Source organism: Pteropus medius, unplaced genomic scaffold (genome assembly GCF_902729225.1).
Source record: "Pteropus medius unplaced genomic scaffold, Ma_sr-lr_union100, whole genome shotgun sequence".
In the NCBI taxonomy this organism is placed as follows: domain Eukaryota; kingdom Metazoa; phylum Chordata; class Mammalia; order Chiroptera; family Pteropodidae; genus Pteropus; species Pteropus medius.
This window is the reverse complement of record NW_024349799.1, coordinates 3192588-3212125: the sequence shown is the minus strand read 5'-3', so window position 1 is coordinate 3212125 and position 19538 is coordinate 3192588. Positions and strand designations below refer to the sequence as shown.

The window sequence follows — 19538 nt, the reverse complement described above, 5'->3', positions numbered from 1 at the left end:
GGGCTGGGCTGGGTTAGGCGGGGTTGGGTTGGCTGGGTCTACTGTGAGCTGCGTGTCTGTGTAGTCCTTGTTCCTTGCTTAGGTGCTTTCCAAGTGAGTTAATTCTGAGACTCATCTTGAAGGGGCAGCAGCTATCTGGAGGGAGCTTTTTCGTTAGCAACGGCAGAAATGCAAGAAGACACACCTAACTGCACAAATGCGCTTCATACCCCTGTTTGTGTCATGTCCGCTGCCATTCCATTGTCTAAAGCAAGTCACTCGATTGAGCCCAAGGCCAAGGGGCAGGACTGCAAGGTCATATAGCAAAGAGCATGGATACGCAGTGATGGCGGCGAAGAATAGATGCTAATAATTCAGTCTATCGCACCTGCCCAGACCTAACAGCTGCCCGCACAGTGTGCTTGTAAATTAATGTACGTTTGTGTGCACGTAGAGTTTATGGAGTTACTACCATAAAAATGATAAGATAATTATGTGTACATTGTAAAAATATAGAGTTTATAGTCTGGTGGGAGAAATCGATAATAAAAAAGATGAAAATGACTATACAAAGGGAGTTTAGAATTTATTTAATTGACTCTAGGCCTAAAGAATGTGGACACGTTATAAGTCTCTTGGGACAGGTTTGACGTCTTTCTGTAGTAAAAAAAAGGTGTTTCCCTGTTCCTGAAGTTTCTTTAGCTCGCAGAATTTGAAGTCACTGTCTTGTCCTTTTGCAAAGAGTATCCAGTGTGACAATGTTGAGATATCAATGATGTCGGCTTTATCGCTGATCCTTGAACATCTGTGTAATTTGAGAATTCCCTCTAAAACAAGATGAGACACCTATGCAAGCAAAAATATTAGTTATGTTAGGGTGTGTTCTTCCTTTATGTATTCTTAAATCTCAAGTTGGTAATGCAAATTTTCTAGGCCTCGGTGTCCAATGAAGACCTTCAAATCAATTGAATCATAGGAAATCAGTCTTAGGCACTACAGCACCATCTCTCTCCATCTCCAGTGGATTCCCTGGAGGTCCTGGCAACTTCCAGAATAATGAACCTTGGCGGCCTTGAGTTTTTCTCCTGACCTTGGTTGTCCCTGGTTTTGCTCTTTACTCTGCCACCTTGTGGATTTTTTTGGGAATTGCATCTTCTACTGTGAGTTCCGATGACTCATCTCATTGATCTGACTGGAGCTTTTCCTGGGAACAAGGGTAAGGATTAGTAGAGAATTCTCTCCACTAGAGTGACGCTCACCACAAGGTGACCTTGCTCTTTCCTATAGTCCCCTCATTTGCGGCAGTATCCCTAGGAGACCAGCCATAGGGCTTTCGAATGGCCCTGCCAGTATCAGACCTAAAACGCCCTCTCCACCTGAGACCTTGAAATAGCATCCCAGGGGGTGGGACATAGGTCCTTGACTTTCTCCCATAGTACCTCTCCAGTCCACCAGAGGTTCCCCACCACACGCCCCCCGCCCCTGCCCGCCCCTACACCTCTTTTTAAATTGCAAAAGTAATAGAAGCTCACCTAGGGCTTACAGTCCAGTGGAGAGGACAGATTTTAAAAAATAAAGAAATGAAGACAATATATTTACACATTATGGTGAGTAGACATTAATGGTGGTGGGAGGCGGGGAACTTTCATTAGGTAGGCTGGTAAAGGCAGTCTTGCCCAAGCGAGAGAAATTTCAAATTAAAACCTGAAGGATGAGAAGGATCCAGCCATTAAAAGAGGGAAGAAGAGCATGTGCAAAGGTCCTGAGGTGAAAAAGGGCTTGTTAAGTTGAAAATAACGAAGAGTGCTGGATTGGAGTGAGCTGGACGGGAGTGGTCGGCGTGGAGTTGGAAAGGGCAGCAGGCACAGATAATATCAGAGTCTTGTAGTGAACAGTTAGGATTCCGAGTCCAGTGAGAAGATGAAGAAGGATTCTTAACGAGAGAACTGATGAGGTCCAATTTGCATTTTATGTTTCTAAGAAGACCATCATTGCTGTTGCATGGAGAATGGGTTGAAGGGAACAGGGAGGGAAGCTGGGAGACCAGTTGGGAGCTTGCTGCAGGAAGCTGGGTTAGAGGGAACAATAGCCTAGACTTTGGTGGTGGCAATAGAAATGGAAGGATCTAGACCCACACCAGTCAGTACGATAGTAATAAGTCATATGCGCATTTGGAATATATAAGTGTAAAGTACGCACCAGATTTTGAGGACTTGGTTCAAAAAAAGGAATGTAAAACATCTCATTAACAATTTATCTTGATTACACGTTGAAATAATATTTTGGATATTTTATGTTAAATAAATAGAACAAATTTAACCTATTCTTTACTTTTTAAAAAAAATGTGGCTACTAGAAAAATTTAAATTACATATGTGGCTTGCATCTATGGCCCACGTTATGTTTTTATTGGACAGTGCTAATATAGACAAAAGTTAACAAAAAATACTTTTATAGCAAAAGTACACTGGGCACATTAGAAATTTCTAGCTAGTTATAAATTTTATTTTCTGGTCCATAGAAGATGTTTATTTCACATAACAAAACCATACAGTTAGCGTTTGATCCAACCACAAAGAGCAAAAGAAATGAACAAGTTGACAATGCACATAAAAAAGAACAAGACGTTTAACATGACAAATATACATTCCTAAAATAGTACTCCAAAACTCCTTAGTTATTAAAAAATATAAAAACAGAAAGATGTTAATAGCGACAGAGTGCATAATGCCGAACATCTGATTTAGAGCAAATTAGCGTGCTAGGCAAACTTGCTAACAATGCATGATTTTTTTTCATGTTTACAATCTCTTCAGACTGTCTTTATGCCAACAGAGTGGGCAGAACATTCAGGTTTAAGATCAGTTACACGACATTAGCATAAACTCAGACAACTACAGATAAGGTATTGTTTTCTTTTGAGCTGGCAAAATGACCACAGAAACATCAGATCATTTCTCCGAATTCAGAATTTTATCCCAAATAAATGCCATATATCTTCCAGACATATTTTTATTATACATTTAATAATTTCATTGTGTGATATTGAGAGTTGATTTGAATTTAAAAGGACTTCAGCTTACTGAGATTTTATTGTCTTTGTCAAAATAACTGAAGTGTGGACTAAAGCTGTTTACTGTCTGACGGTATATTGCACAAGGTCCTTTTGGGGCACAATGGGAAGAACATTAGGCTTTAAAGACGAAAGAATTTAGCTCTAGTTTGGCATCCATAATGTGTGAACTTGGATGTATTTCACCTGTCTGAATCTCACTTCTTTATTTGTAAAAAGGAGATGGATAATGGAGACTAGTGCCAGCTGTCATGTGGTTCATACTTTATCCCTCATCCTAATCACACATCTCCTTTTTACAGGAGGGGAAACCAAAGTTCAGCAAGGGTAAGCGATTTACTGAAGGTTACATCTTACATCTAGAAGTTACATCTTGCTAGAAAGAGGTGAAGCCAGGACACGAACCCTGGTCTTTTTGGCTCCAAAGTCAGTTGAAAACAAATTTTTTTCACCCTCATTATGTCCCCTGCTAATTTCCTGCATGCCTCTGAATTTATTGGGAGGGTCAAATTTGGCGAATGGGCTTTGGAAAAATGTCATAAAATATGCAAAGGTAAGACATTATTATTTCTCGTAGGCGCATACACTGAAGCTACAGATGAAAACTCATAAACTACCAGATGATGTATATATATCTGTTTCTGTGAATTGAATATCACATGTTGCTTTCTCAAATTCAAGCTCCAAAAGTCCTATTGCAGAGGGATAACTTCCTGTCTCAGGATGAACATTTAGAGGAATTTGGAGGAAAATATTTTTGTGGTCATACTAAAAACTCAGAGTCAGATGCCCTTGGCCTCATACGGTTAAGTGCTGTTCGTCAAAGCATAAACAAGCCTTGGGCCAGACGTGGCTTCCTTCAAGTAGGCTGGCTCATTGGGAGGAAATTCATTCTGCACCAGGCAGAGAGAGGAACCAAGGCAGGATGAAGAAGTTGCTTGTGCTTGTGCTCGCTCTCAGCTTGCTGACCTTCTCAGGTGAGTATCCACTCCAAAACACAGCCTGTTTCTATGCTGATGTGATAAACTGAAATGAGTCTATTTTATGTTTCTAAATATTTTTTCATTTCAAATAAGAGGTATATTACTTGTATGAGAATATATAAATGTATAGTATATAATAATTTAATGCTTTTTTTCCCTAAGTACAGGCTCCCAGAATTGCTATCATTAGGGATAAATTATTATTTTTTAATCTATAAATGTATTTGAACACTAATTCTCAAAGATGCTGATAAACCTTCAACTATACCTTCTTTTAGAGTTCATATGAGATCACTCAAATTCGACAGATTTTTATTTAATGATATCTTTTAGAGTTTGTGTCTGATTATAGAAATTTAACATACTTTTATTATCATAATAGCTTCTTTGAGGAACTATATATGATGATCGAATTTAACATAATCTTATTGTCACGGGGTATTTTCCAATAACAACTTTAATTTGATTTAGTGTAGTGGAGATTAAAAGAAACCTCACCAAAGCCAACCTCAGGGACGAGGAACACATTGACAGGGAACTGAAGGAAATATGTTTCAAAAAACATTAAATTAACACCTACCTATAAAGGAACGGGCCATTGCAATAGGTAAATGTGTTTAAGTTGTACAGCTCTGGGGTAACCGTGTTAGAAACAATTTAGAATTCCTTTCCATGCTCTGGAACGCCACGTCCTTTGGGACAGGGCCCCTGTGAAAAGAACTTTTGTGTTTTGATCGAAATTGAACTTGCTAATCATTTGCCTGGCACTGTGAACTCATGTGCCCTGAGGTCCTGTCCCGACTTTTCCAGGGGCCTCTCCGATTCTGATGGAAAAGCAGGCCAAACAACTCCTGAGGTCCCGGCGCCAGGACAGGCCAAGCAAACCCGGGTTCCCGGACGAGCCCATGAGGGTGAGGGCTGCGCTCGGGCTACTTACAGGAAAACTGGGATCACCTGAATGTTCCTGCGTTATGAAGTCAAACTGGGTGCTCATCCCAGACCAGCGTGGGCTGCTGGGTGTCACCCCAGCATTTAAAATGCAAACAGCGGGGCGATGGTAGAGCCCCAGAACTCTGGGTAGGCTGCTGGGTGTCACCCCTGAATGAGTTGCAGGGAGCCATGCTCTGTAGCTGCTGCCAACCCCACCTTCTCCTTCTTCCCTTGGGCGCTGAGCAGGCTGGACCAGAGTCCTTGGCCAATGATGCTCTTTCTGGGCAGGCAGAATCTCTGCTCCAGCTGCCTGTGGGGTTCTTCCCTCACCTCGTGCCTCTAATTTTGGTCTTTGGCCTTAGCTCTGCACTGTGGGTTTGTGGTGTCCGCCTGTCCAGTCTTTCTGAACCAGGGCACCCTCCCTTGCCCCCATTTTGTGATTTGTGGTGGGTGCTGGCCCCTGGCCTATTTGAGCCTGGCTTGTCTTCCCCTCTTGCGGTGGAAGTGCTGACATTCCTGTTATTTGTGCCCTGCCCAGGAGAGGAGGGTAAGTCGCAGTGACCCAGGCAAAGTTCGCATGTCTGGGAAGCCGTGGCTGGTCCCCACCCCGAGCCTACTTCAGCTGGGCTCCCTGCTTTTCATGCATCTTCTTGCCAGGCTCAGAAAGATCTGTAGCAGCACTTACCTTCACTCGCTCCAGATGCATGTGGAATTTGATTCGTTCATTTAAAACGTTCTTATAAAGATGCGGTATCGCAAAGTGATGAAGAGTGCCGACTGTCTGGGTTTGCATCTCCCGCTTTTGTAACTGTAAACTTGGGGAAGTTTCCTTACTTTTCTGTACTTGAAGACCCTCATCTATAAAATGGGGGTAACAATAGATATCATTACTTACATTATTAGAATATTGTTATTAGGAATAATAATGTAAAACAACTACTTTATGAGGATGATATAAAGTAATTCATAGTAAGATACTTGAAACAGTACTCAGTAAACAATAACTACTCCTTTGAGTGTTACATACCAGAGGGTGAGGGGCAGAAATTGCCTGGGCTTCTGCTCAGAGTCGCTGGCAGACATAGAGAAGTCAGCAAATGGCTATTGTATAAAGTGGTTTAGAAACGAATCAAGGACTATAGGCTGTTAAGGGGGGACGTGGCTTTGTCATCTTTGGTGGAAGAAATCAGAGGTGGCTCAGAATATCTAAGCGCAGGGTGGAAGGGGACTGGGAGGTGGGCAGGGGTGAGATCGAGAAGGACTGGAGTAAGCTGGACTTTGCCTTGTGTTCCGCAGAGGACAATCAAAGGATTTTTTCAGGTGGGAAAGTGCAGACCGAGGGTTTAGACCGATGGTTTGAGAGGGAATTAGAAGAGGCCCTGGACTGAAGTCTGGGGACACCAGCGCTCAGAGTGGACAGAGGAAGAGGAACTTGATGGGGCCGAGAAGGAATTCAGGAGGAGTAGGGGGAAACCAAGAGCATGTGGGGTCCTGAGCATGGGGGATGCGGGTTAGGAGGGCAGAGGGAGTGGGTGTGGGGAGGGTGCCTGGTGTGAGGGTCCCTGGGAGCTCTAGCTGGTAGAGGCAGGAAGGTGTGGTTCACCACAAATCAAGGGGCCTTAGACTCCTGACTCATTGGTCCCTGGGCTGTAGCGCGTGAGCCCATGTGACAGTCCTACTTGGCAGCCCCTGACCTCCCCTCTCTTCTACTTTTGACTTCGACTCGAGTATCTGGGCCATATGACAGTCGATAGCCAAAGAAGGTAGTCTCAGAGCCAGGTTGGAAGGCCCTGGCTGTCACAGCAGAGTTGACTTTCATTCTCTACTCATTAGGAGCTGCCAAAGGACTTTAAGCAGGAGGATGATGTGATTAGAGCTGGTTTACAGGTGCCATTTAGAGTCTCATGACCCAGCCTCTGAAACGCTGGCCTTCAGATACCGTTATACATGGGAAATGGGAAAATGACATTTTTTGGACCCGTTATTGCACCTCCTTGCCATGGTACCCAGGAGACAGACAAATGGACTGGGAGAAATAAGCAGAGGTAGTGAGTGATCTCTGGGGACTGCCTGCGCCCTTGGGAGCTGAGCCCAGAGACTTGGTCGCTCACCACTAAGTTGAAGTTACCGAGAGATGACTGGTTGGGTTATTTTATTTTGCTTCTCCCTCTGAGAGTCTGTGCAAAAGAAAACCCTTTCAGAGAGGGGAGAGGTCGCTGATGAAGGTGAAGGAATGGCTCTCTGGGGAGGTATTAAGAATTCAAAAGGAAAACGAGTGTGAAGATCTGCAGACGTCTCTCCCTAAGAGTATTTATTAAGCAGTGTTTATCATTTTGACACTTGGTTTAAATATTGGCAGACGTTGGCTTCTGCAGAATTATATGCTTTTTGGAAACAGGCTCCAGGCTGGACTGTTGACCGCATGCATTTTGCTGGTTCACTGCAACACGTGTCCTTTTCTGACCATGGTGGGAAGGACAGAACGCTACGGGAGAGACCACTGTGTGCCCTGCCTCTGGGGAGGGCTGACTTCCACCCAGAGAGTGTGAGCACCTTGCTGGTTGGCACCCTTGATGGAGGAAGGTAAGGCCCCAGCAGAGATGGGGAGAGAGACCGAGAGGGAAGTATGCTCTGGGGAAGAAAGCAGGAGGGGCTTTGAATGTACGAAAGCAGCTGGGGAGGAAGAGGACGAAAAGCTCAGTGGTGGCCGGATACGAAGAAGGCTGGGAGAGGGAAAGGCAGGCGGCAGCGCAGGGCTTGGCGGGCACACAGCGCGAGATTCCCTGTGGTCGGAAGTAGCTGGCATATTTATTTTATGGTAACGCCTGACATTGAGTTTGAAGTTGTTTTCTGCTCTGTGCTGTTATTACCCTCTGCAACCCCCAAACCTTAGGAAAAGTCTGCTACGCACAGCAACCTTGTGTTCATGGTTCTTTGGAGGAATGAGCGGGGGGGATGGCATGTGTTGTCTGGGTGAAAGTGACTGACAAAAAAGGAAAGTAATCATTCAAATCTGGAAGCTGCAGTGGTAGAGAAACAGGCTATGAGACGAATTCAGGAGAAACGTGGCCTCCAAATCTTCAGAGAGTTGAGGGAGGTGGGTTCTAGACGTCACACGGATGGCATGGGTACTCCTGGAAGGCTGATTCCATTGGGACATCCCATCTGGGGACATCTAGATTTCAGTGGAATGGGCTTTAGGTTATATTTTAGGACTGACCACTTACCACGATGTCCCAAAGACATTGTGAAGAGCTCCTGGGTAGAATGAAGCTTCAAGATCCTAATGGAGGAAAGAAAAAATTGCCTGAGGAAAAATTGATGGACACGGCTGTGTGGACAGAAGGGCTGCATTGGTGTTCAGAGGAAAGGAGGTGGGAAAAAATAGCCTGAGTTTTCCCTGAACATTTCCTTAGTCATGACTGTGCTCAAGTTGATTTTCAGGGTTTGGGTCTAAGCTCTCGCTACTTAAAATGTGGTCCCAGCCTGGCCTCCGGGCTTTGCAGAGCTTCACATACCCTCGAGTCCACAATATTTTCTCCTCCCCGCACCCCCTGAAGGTGACAGTCACCTCCACAAGATCCCCGTGATCCGGGCGCACATTAAGTTTAAGAAGTGGTGTCCTGGAGATCGGCAGAGGTGACTCGCAGGCTGTTGCCGGCGTCCTGGGAGCCAGGAACCAGTCCATCGTTGCTTTGTTTTGACACAAGTGACCTCTCTTCCTTCCTGTGGCCACTCTGCTCCTTTGGAGTCCAGTCTCCCAGGACACATCGTCCTCAGCTGCTCCTCCGGCTCTGAGGTTTCTGCTGTTCCTTCTCCTCTGCTAGATTCTTAGCCACTGACAGTGCCTTAAATGTCGGGGCTGCCCAGGGCTCTGCCCTCCCGCCTCGTCTAGTCCCGAGAGTTTAAATGTCACCTCTGTGCCAATGACTTTACACTCCTGTCTCCAGCCTGATGGCTCCCCATGAGCTCCAGACTCCATGCGACTGTCCACTCTCCTGTTGGCACAAGACCATTTAATAGGCGGCTTAGACTTAACAGCCGCTACTAGAATTCTGGAGTATGCCCTCACTCCAGCTCCCGCCCTTGCATCTCCCATCGAGGTAAGTGGTGCCACCTCCTTCTAGTTGGGTGGGCCCCGGATCCAGGACCTGACCCCTTTGCACCCTCCACTGCCACCACCAGAGTCCCTAGAGTGGACTGAGCAGTACTGTCTTACCCCATTTCTTGCTTCCTCTCTGGATCTCTCTGCATCTGGTCTCAACAGAGTAGCAGGAGTCAGTTTTAAAACCTAAACCGGATGCTGTCCCTTCCCTGCTCAAATAAAATCCATAGGCCTACGGTGGCCGACGAGGCCCTGAGGTCTGCTCCCTCTGCCCCCACCTTGGTCTCCACGTGCATCTCATCCCCACTCTGCCTTGAACGTGTCAGGCTTACCTTGTCCCTTTACTGATGAAGTTCAGGCTGTTGTGGAAGGCATGGTCGTGTTTATTCTGCACCTCGCTTTTTTTTCCCCACTCAACAATATGTCTCGTTTCAGCTCATTTTTAACTGAAGCATAGTATAAATGTATTATGCTATAATTTGCATGTTTGTGTCCCCCTACCCCCTTCCAATCATATATTGAAATCCTAACCCCCCAAGTGATGATTTTAGGAGGTCGGGCCTTTGGAGGTCGTGAATGGGATTTGTGCTCTTATATAGTAGGCTCCAGAGAGATCCCTTGCCCCATCTGCCACCTGAGGACACAGCGAGAAGTCTGTGACCTGAAAGAGGGCCCTCACCCAACCATGCTGGCACCCTGATCTCGGACTTCCAGCCTCCAGAACCGTGAGAAGTTTCTGTTGTTTATGAGCCCCTCGATCTGTGGTATTTTGTTATAGCAGCACCGACAGACTAAGATATATTACAGCTTATTTATTCAGCCCTTCCTGGAACAGTGCCCATTTCAGTTATTTCCACTGGTGATGAAGATCCTTGTACACATGTGAGCTTTGCTGGGTCTCATGATAAGAAAGGGGATTGCTGAGCCAGAGAGCTCGTGCACTTCCACTTGACATTGCCACACTGACTGTACCGTCTCCCACCAGCAGTGGGTATGAGAACACTCGGTTGCCCACTCTTGCCAGTGCTTGATATTATCAAACGCTATATGCAAAACTTTCAAAATGGAAAGAAATAAAGTTTTGAAAGAAAACTCATCTCCTCCTCTTCCTCTGTATGTGTGTGGAGACACGTCGTCAAACAATAATGACAATATTATCTCAATGATAAGATTTGGGGTGAATTTACACCTTTGTCTTCATATTTCTTGCTGTTATGCAGAGTGTTAGTTTCCCAGGGCTGCCATAACAAAGTACCACAAGCTGGATTGCTTGAAACAACAGGAATTTATTCTCTCACCGTCTGGGAGGCTGGAGGTTTAAAATCAAGGAGTTGGCAAGGTAGGTTTCTTCTGAGAGAGACTCTGCTCCGTGCTTCTCTCCCAGATTCTGGTGGCTACTGGCAAACTTTGCTGTTTCATGGCCTGTAGCGACATTACTCCAACCTCTGCATCTGTCTTTACATGGCCTTCTTCCTCGCATGTCCTTGTGTTCACAATTTCTTCTTTTAAGGGCACAGTCATTGGATTTAGGGCCCAGTATGACCTCATCTTAACCTGATTACCTCTGCAAAGACCCAATTTCCAAATGAGGTTGCATTTGCAGGTTCTAGTAGGTCAACATGAGTTTTGGGAAGACGCTATTCAACAATACGCTCGGTTTTTAAATTTTAAATAAAAATCTGTATAATTTTCACAAAAACAACACAGGCGAGCGGTTAAGAGCAGGGGCAGCGGATTGCCAGGTCTGATTTCCGGCTCGCCACTTCCTGGCTGACACATCTTGGCCGAGTTGCTTAAACTCTCCAAGTCTCAGCCTTCTCTGTAAAACGGGATACGACAATGGAAGCCCCGCTGAGAGGCCTGTTGTGGGAGAATGGGAGCAAAGCGCTCAGCATAGCACCTGCTGTTTAGTAGTGACGGTAGCTCTCATTCCTATTTTTTTAAAAAGCGGTAGCCTAATAAGTATTTCTTAAAATACAACAAAGTAAAAATCTCTGTGCTCCCTTACTGCTTATAGGATAAATGTCAAGGATGTTGACCTGGTAGACAAACCAGCCCCGAGCCACCACTCTGTCTCATTTCCTGTCGCTCCTCTAAGGCAATTTATGCTCCAACCACCCAGACCTGCTTATTGTTTTACAACTAGGTCATCTCTCTCTGGTCTCAGCATCTTCTCTCTCTGGTCTCAGCATCTTTTCACAAATGATTTCCCTTGATTCTTTTCCCCATTATTCTCCATTATTTCTGCCTGGTACCCTCCTCTTCATTCTCAATGTCACCTTCTCTGTATCCCCTGAATTGACCCTTCCCTCCTAGTACTCATGCACAAAGCAATACTATATGTTTAATAGGTAGATCTGTAGGGATGTACACATCTAGAAAAAGGTCTAGAAACACAGTCAGTTGACTGTTAACTGTGCCACCTCATTGAGGGGATTAGGATTGCAGGTGGTGATCTAGGGAAGTTTATATTTGATGTTTGAATTTTAAACAATAATAACATGTTAATGTATTACTTGTGTAATTATAAATAAAAATTTATACCATTCATATTTATTATAGAAAAATTAGAAACCAAGAAAGAATTAAAAGAAGAAAATCAGATGTAATCTTATTCCCTTTCCTCAAAGATAGCATTGCCATTTTTGATGTATTTCTGTCTAGTCTTTTGTGTACATTTTTTAAAAAGTGTGGTCATACTCTATCCATCATTTTTTAAAAGTGAGCTAAATTTATTTCTTTTCCACCTACCATTTTGCATTCCGGTTTTTCTCTTAATATTATATCATACACACTTTCTCATATTATTATAAACATTTTATACCATAATGGTACCAAATCACCCTCTTTTGTTAGATAATTGGATCATTTCTACTATTTCTCCGTTATAAAAAATACTCTGAACATTTCTAAAGTGTTTTTTTAAATTTATTTATCTAAAGTGTATTTTTTTTTAAATTTATTGTTCTAAAGTGTGTTTTTTTTTTTTCTTCAAATTTATTTATCTATGGCATATTACCCCGAATAAACCCAATCCTGTCTGATCTGGAAACTAAGCAGGGTTGGGCCCCTTAGTACTTGACGGGAGACCACCTAGGGAAGACCAGGTAGTTGTAAAAAATAAAAATAAGGGATTGTAAGCTGACAAAGGTCCTTACAATCTGTGAGGTCAACCAAAGGGTTGCCTTGCCTAAAAAAAAAAAAAAAAGTGTTTTTAATATTTTTAATTATTTGCTAAGGATATAGTCCCAGAAAATAAATCACTGGATCCAAGGGTGTGAATGTTTTACAAGCTTTTAGTATATACTATCCAATTGCTTCCCAAAAGTTTTTTTTAAAAAATAATTTATGTACTTGTCCCCCAAGAGAGTGTTCCAGCAGAGATCAAGATATGAGGGGAGCATGATTATGGTGCCTTAAATTGGAGACCAGTTGGCCATTTCTGGGACAGAAAGTGTGGGTGCAGTGATGGAGGACCAGGGCTCAAGAATGACTTGTAGAAGATGTCTGTATGGACACTGCAGAGCCAATCATTGGCATTAGAAACCTATGAGAAGAAACAAGTTGTCTGGAATGGCGGTGTGTTTGAAGTTCTTCCCTTACAGCACCTGCCTTTATATATGTTGTTTCTTCTGCTTTTGTTGACCTCGTTAACTCTTAATCATTTGTAGAGATTCGCCTTAACTGATACCTTTTTTGAGAGGCCTTCGCGTCCTTCCGCCATGAATTAGAGCATCCCTCTGGCATAGCACTCATAGCCCAAGACGGCTATTTTTGACTTTATAAAAATCCGTCTCTCCTACTGGGCTGCTCTAAACTTCTTGAGCAGATGGACTATTTGTTTCACCTCTGAGTCCCAGGCACCAAGCATAGTATTTAACATTTACTAGATGCTCTTTACACTTATTTCCATTCTTTTCTTTGCTTCTCTCCAGGGGAGATATTTTATAGGAGCTAACTCTTCTGGAGAACCTGGAGTATTTTTTTTTTTTTCCAAAGAACAATTTTCTATTGCCTCCCTTAAATTCATTAAATTCCTCTTAATCGTCTCAGATTCTAGGGAAGAAATTATTTGCCAACTGCTGGGGTGAAGCATGGAAATTCTTTAAAAAGATGACATCCGACTTAAAATTATGTCTTTTGCGATTGTATTCGTAAGCCCTGTGTGCCCTGGGAATACGCTTTCCATTTTGGCCTGTCTTCCTTTAAGGAAAGTTCTGGTTAGGCAAGCATAAATCATGTTAACTTTATTATATGTCGTCTTTGTAAAATATGCTTTCACGTTCGGCCTCTTGACAAATGTACGTAGTAACTCCATTACCCTTTTGTTCCCCATGGTCTCGAAGTCCCATTTGGAGTGACTGAGATGCAGATTGTGCACATCACTGACCTGCCTTTTTTTTAGGGCTAATCCTTCAGGAGTCCCAGTGTAGTTAAGTTCAGAGCCACCCTTCTACCTATGTGATCAACTTGCTTTTACTAACGAGCAAAATAATGCATCCAAATGTTGATGGAGTCCATCAGCATTTAATTCCATGCAAATGTCACTGAAAGGATTTTACCTTCTTAAGAAAAAGTTCTCTCTTCGATTGATTAACTGTCCACTTTGTGATTCTCAGCTTAGATCAGGTTCTGGTGAGTATTTAATTTCATTATCATACCGCTCCAGCCCATAATAAAGGACCATTTCCAATTTCTACTCTAATTACTGAGAAATTATTTACTAAAATCATTGCCATTGGCATTGAACATGGAACACAGATAGTGGTTTTTGTGTTGCTGTAATTCTTTTCCCCTTGAAGAAAGGAATTTAAAAAAATAAAAATTTCTTTTCCATCTAGCCCTTCTTTCTTGATCCAGGAACATTTGAGATTATCATTAATGCTGGGTCATTTCTAACTCAGCCAACACAATTGTTGAATTTGTGGTTTTCAGCAGATTTGAAGTTTGGCTTTTCATCTTTGACTGATGGTTGCTTGTAGGCCTTTGTGGCATACTCATTTTCCTAACATTTTAAATAAACAGTGAAATGTCATGGAAACCAGTGCTTCTCTCTCTCTCTCTCTCTCTTGCTTGTTTTTCTTCAATGGTAATTTTGGCTACTATTTAGGAGTGTGAAACATATATGTACATTTGGACTGGACTGTTATAATGAGCAGATTGACAGAGATGTCGAGGAAACTCCCAAGGAGGATTTGGTAAAATTATGGAGAAAGAATAGTCAATTCGTTTATTTATTCACTCATTCGTGTATTTCTCCAGTGAGTTTTATTGAGGTCCTACTATTTGCCAAGCACTAAGCCATATACTGGGTGTAGTTTGGTTACCGCCGTCAAAAAAGGCAGTTGGATGTTTGGCTGAGTGGGACAGGGATTAAATAAGTAAGAATGCAAATGTGCATGTCATTATAAAAGGTGTATAAATGCTGTATATCAGTGGTGACATTCATTAATATTACCACTGATCTCATCAGAAAATTCTGGAAGTATCGGAAAGTGGCCAGGCCCATGGGAGTAAATACAACTTTTCTAAAATTCTAATTTCCCCTTGGAAGCTCAAATTTTATCATTTTGTGACAAGTACTGTCAGTTGTCTTCCTCACTTCATTGATTCTCGAGTTGGCTGCTGAACACACACTCAAAACACAGCTAGTTCAACCCTTGACACCAACGATCGCCCAGGGGCTTTCCCTCAAGGAGAGCATCGCGTGTGGTCCTGCCGCGAAGTGCTGTCTGCACGCTCCCTGGTTGCGTCACTCTCTCGTGCTCATCGGGGCGTTCCCCAGTGACACTTCACTCGAAGAATATTTTATATTTATTTATCTGTTTTAAACTGTGAGTGTGTGATGGTGAAGGGTACAATGACTACTAGGATTGTCAGTGCCACCAACTTGACTGCCACTAAGGAACCAGTTTTATCCACCAATGCACATAGTGAGAAGGCAAATAATGTCTTAGTATTATTCTAAAAATAGTTCTGAATCCACAGACCCCAGAGGGGAGCATGAACCACACTTTGAGGCCCTCTGCTTCAGTTTCTCATTCAGCAGGCATTTGTCAAAAGTTTCCTGTGGACCAGGTTCTCGGAGAGTTGTTCCATGCACAGCCTCAAGGCATGCTCAGGTCTTCCTTATCAACCAGGCTCAGCTGAGGAGAGCTTAACACAGAGACTTGTGGCTGAAGGTGTGCTAGGATTAAGGTAAACCAACAGGAGACCATTGATGACCTGGGGCTAACAGCCCCTAGTCATGAAGGGGTAAGAGAAGGCTGTAGTTCCCAGAAGCGGAGAGAGCAGCCCCCTAGAAGTTGTGGTGTTCAGGGAGGCAGCCAACCTGCTGTGACTCCTCAGAGAGACACCAGAGGAGTAAATACTTCCTACCCTCTAGTCCCCAGCTTGGGCTTCCTGTGTCAGACTCAACTGGAAAGCCCCAGACAAGGGAGTCTGTGGTTGCAGTTCATCTAGGTCAGCCTCTCCCTGCACAGGCCAGGTGAAGGAGGGGAGAGAATGGGCTCAGAGGGGCAAACGAGGACTAAGTATTTGGCACAGAACTTTGTATTATTTCTTTTAATCCTGGCGACCCAACGAAATAAGTGCCAGTCACTCCCATTTTGCAGATGGACAAATTGAGGCTGGAGTAAAGCAATATTGGCATGGTCTGGATTGGAACCAGACTCTGACCCAGACCTTCACCCAGACCTTTCAGCCTCTGCACCACGTTGCCCGGCAACCAGGCAACATGGGTTCCTTCAGAGCACTGCTTCCAGGAACCACTGAATAAGTGAAGCTACCTGTTGGGAAGTCTTGGTTCTCCATTGCCTTTGGTTTTCAAGTACTATTCTTCTGGCCCAACACTTCCTGGAGGGCGCTAGAGAGTTCAGAATTTAGCCAAAATCTCACAAATGTGTCCAGCAAGCCTCCGAGGAGTCATTGTTAGATCCCACGAGGAACCTCAACTTGGCTGCCCCAGAGATGCCCTGTCCAGCACACGGGGAGCATTTTGATGAGTTAAATAAAAACGATGACAACCCAAACGAGTTCAAACTGCGTGGGCCCTGGGGGAAGACAAAAAATTCAGAAAAATTGGACGACTAATTATTTACTCCTTTGCATAATTATTAAAAAACTTTTAAATAGCTATATGTAATGTAGGATGCAGACTTCCTAGAGGATTTTCTAGAAACTTAAAAACTTGAAATTCTAAACTGGACTCTTTATTAAAACTTTATCAACACCATAGGAGGGTTTTTACGAATTAGAATTTTTATGCTGTTTATACCTATCAAAATAATTTAATCGTGTATAAATGTTACCAAATATGACTACTCTCTCCCAAGGTGGAACACCACTTCTCTGACTAACGGCCTCCTGCTTTAGGTTACCTAACTGTGTTTATATGGATCCGTTTCACGCATACTTTGCAGTGGGGTTCACATCCCATAATTACAGCACCCAGACTTCTCTCAGGGCAATGTCAACAACATAATTCCTCCAAGTTAAAAATCATTCCTATCTCCATCTACTCTCTTTTGGGGGAGAAAACATCGAGTTCACGTACTAATATGGGAGCCAATCCACATGGCACCTCTACTAAAACGTATGAGGCAGGCCAGTTAAGTCCCTACTCTCAGGGAGAAATCACTGCCAAATAGAGTGACCAGGGCTTTACTAGGGGAACTCTGGGGTCACAGGGAATCTGAGAAAGCTTCCTGGAGGAAGAAACATTTAAGCCGAGGCCTGAAAATTCAGGTAGGAGTGAGACAAGAAAAAGAGAAAGCACGGGGGAGTTCCGGGCAGAAAGATGAGCAGGCATGGCCTCTCCAGGAAGGGCTGGAGTGCAAAGCTCGGGTGGGTTGGTGGTGAAAAAGAGGCTTAGGAGATGGGTGAGGTGGGATCGCAGAGAGTCCCACAAATCACTTTAAGGAATTAGAACTTTTTCCTGAGCCCAGCAAGAGCCATTCGAGTATTTTAAGCAGGGAGGCAACATGGGTTGATTCAAAACAAACAAAACAAAACAAAGCAAAACAAAACAAAACAAAACAAAACAAAACATCACTTTGCAACAGGAAAAAGACATAGACAAAAAAACCCCAAAAAACAGGAGGGACTTTTTACTTCTTTATTTTTACATAAGTTCAAAAAGGTAATATCTATCACTATTGTAATAACAATAAAACCAAAACAGCCCGTTTCATTTTTAATATTTTTAAAAACTCACCCTGGCAAAAGATCTGAACAGGCACCTCACCAAGAAGATGTGCACATGGCAAATAGACATACAAAAAGATGTTCCACATTATATGCTACCAGGGAACTGCAAGGTGAATAGCAGTGAGATACCACCACGCTCCTGTTAAAATGCCCCCAATCCAGAACACTCACAGCATCAAACGCTGGTGGGATGTGGAGGAAGAGGCTGGTGGGAATGCAAAATCTCAGTTTCAAAGACAGTTTGACAGTTTCTTACAAAACTAAACACACACACTGTTACCATATAATCCAGCAATTGCTCTCCTTGGTATTTACCCGAATGAGTTGAAAACTGAAATCCACACAGAAACCTGCACCTGGATGTTTGTAGCAGCTTTATTCATAATTGCTAAAACTTGGAAGAAACCAAGACGTCCTTCTGTAGGAGAATAGATAAATAAACTGTGGCCCATCCGAACAATGGATGATTATTTTTCAGCACTAAAAAGAAATGAGCTATTAAGCCATGAAAAGGCATGAAGGAAGCTTAAGCGAAGAAAAGGCAGCATACTGTATGATCCCAATGACATGATACTCCGGAGAAGGCAAAACCATGGAGACAGTGAAAAGATCAGTGGTTTCCAGGGGTTAGGGGGGAGGGAGGGATGAATTGGTGGAGCACAGAGGTATTTTAGGGCAGTGAAGCTATTCTGTATGATACTGTCATGGTGGGTACATGTCATTATACATTTGTTCAGTCCCACAGAATGTACACCACCAGGAGTGAACCCTAATGCAAACCCGAGACTTTGGGTGGTGATGGTGTATCGATGTGTTCATTGATTATAACAAATGCACCACTTCGGTGGACGATGTTGATAGCGAAGAAGGCTGTGCATGTGTGGGGGCAGGATGTAATCAGAAATCTCTGTACTTTGTTCTCAGTTTTGCTCTGAATCTAAAACTGCTCTAAAAAACAGAGTCTGTTAAAAAGAAAACAAAACAAACAAGCAAAAACAAAACAAAACAAAACAAAACAAAACAAACAAACAACCCCCACCCCGACTATGGAGTGGAATAGAGAGGAAAGAGGTAAGAGGTCAGGGAGAAGCCTCCAGAGGTGGCGGCAGGAATCTAGCAGGGCTGGGGCCTGAGATCGGCAGGGGCAATGCTACGGGAGAAGGGATCCAGGAGCATCTGTAGGATCTAGCCATTCCTTGGATGGTGGGAGTGCGGGTTGAGGAAGAGGAGGGAGTTGAGTAGCATGCTGAAGCTTCAGGCTTAACTGGCCATGTGGGGCCATGATGTGTGGTCAACTCCTGCTGGTAGTCGGGGCAGTGCCCACGGGCCACTTCTCTGTTTGTACCAGGAGATGGAGAGACAGGGTTGGAGGGAAGGAAGAGACTTTTGTAACCAAGACAAGAGAAGTAACACTTTGTATTTAAGAAACAACCTGTTGATTTATCATGTTTCTGTTTTGTGTATCGTTTCTGAGAGATAATGCAAATGAGAAACAATATACAGAAAACTTAGCCTGAACCGACTTTATTGAAGACCAAGGCTTGTTGGGGAGAGAAGGCCTACCCTAAATCTGGAAGTGACACTCACTCATGCTGATAAGGGGCAGAAGGGGCAGAGCATGAGCAAACTGAGAAAGAGTAGGGGAGAGACAACCACGCATGCCAAGCAAACAACTCCTCCCCCTGCGGGATCAGTGTATTCGGTAGTCACCGGCTCCTCTGCAACAAACATCAGTAATAGCTGTTACTTGTGCACTCTGCTCCCTGCTTTCGGCAACAGCACAACCCTTGCGACCCATCAGCCTGGTATGGCTGCTGGTTCCCCCCTCCTCCCCAACTCGTTCCCCATCCATCCTCTACCCAGGTCAAGAGGCTGACCCTATGGACCACATCACTGGGTTCCCTGACTTGCCAGCTCCTGCTTGGGCTCTGCAGGATCTGGAGGGTAAGAGGAGAGAGAGGATGGGGAATTTCTTCTCCGCTTCCTCTCTGCTCTGCAGACCCCCTTCCTCTAGGCCCTGCGGGTCTGGGCATGACCGTGGCTTTCCTCCATTGCTTGTCCTGGGAGCTGGAATGTTTTGTGGTGCTTCCCTTAACCCTATTCATATGGCTGTGAATAGCCCCTTCATTAAAATCCCTTTGAGCGAATCATCTGAGAGGGAATTAGTGGTTCTGTAGGAGCTCAGAGATCAACAGAAGCTGTCAGTGACGACCGTGGACGTGACAGGAGTGCAGAGCTTCTCTCCGCCATTGTGAAGAGC

At 43.9% G+C, this 19538-nt stretch overlaps 1 protein-coding gene across 1 annotated transcript in view; it reads left to right on the top strand.

The window, feature by feature from the left end:
- The first annotated feature begins 3669 nt into the window (after positions 1–3669).
- Positions 3670–19538, top strand: part of CUNH17orf67 (chromosome unknown C17orf67 homolog) — a 21062-nt gene continuing 5193 nt past the window's right edge. Inside the window, exons 1-2 of the mRNA XM_039885711.1 lie at positions 3670–4029; positions 4846–4946. Coding sequence (XP_039741645.1) covers positions 3978–4029; positions 4846–4946 — 153 coding nt within the window. The 5' untranslated portion in view covers positions 3670–3977. The remainder of the gene's footprint in view (positions 4030–4845; positions 4947–19538) is intronic.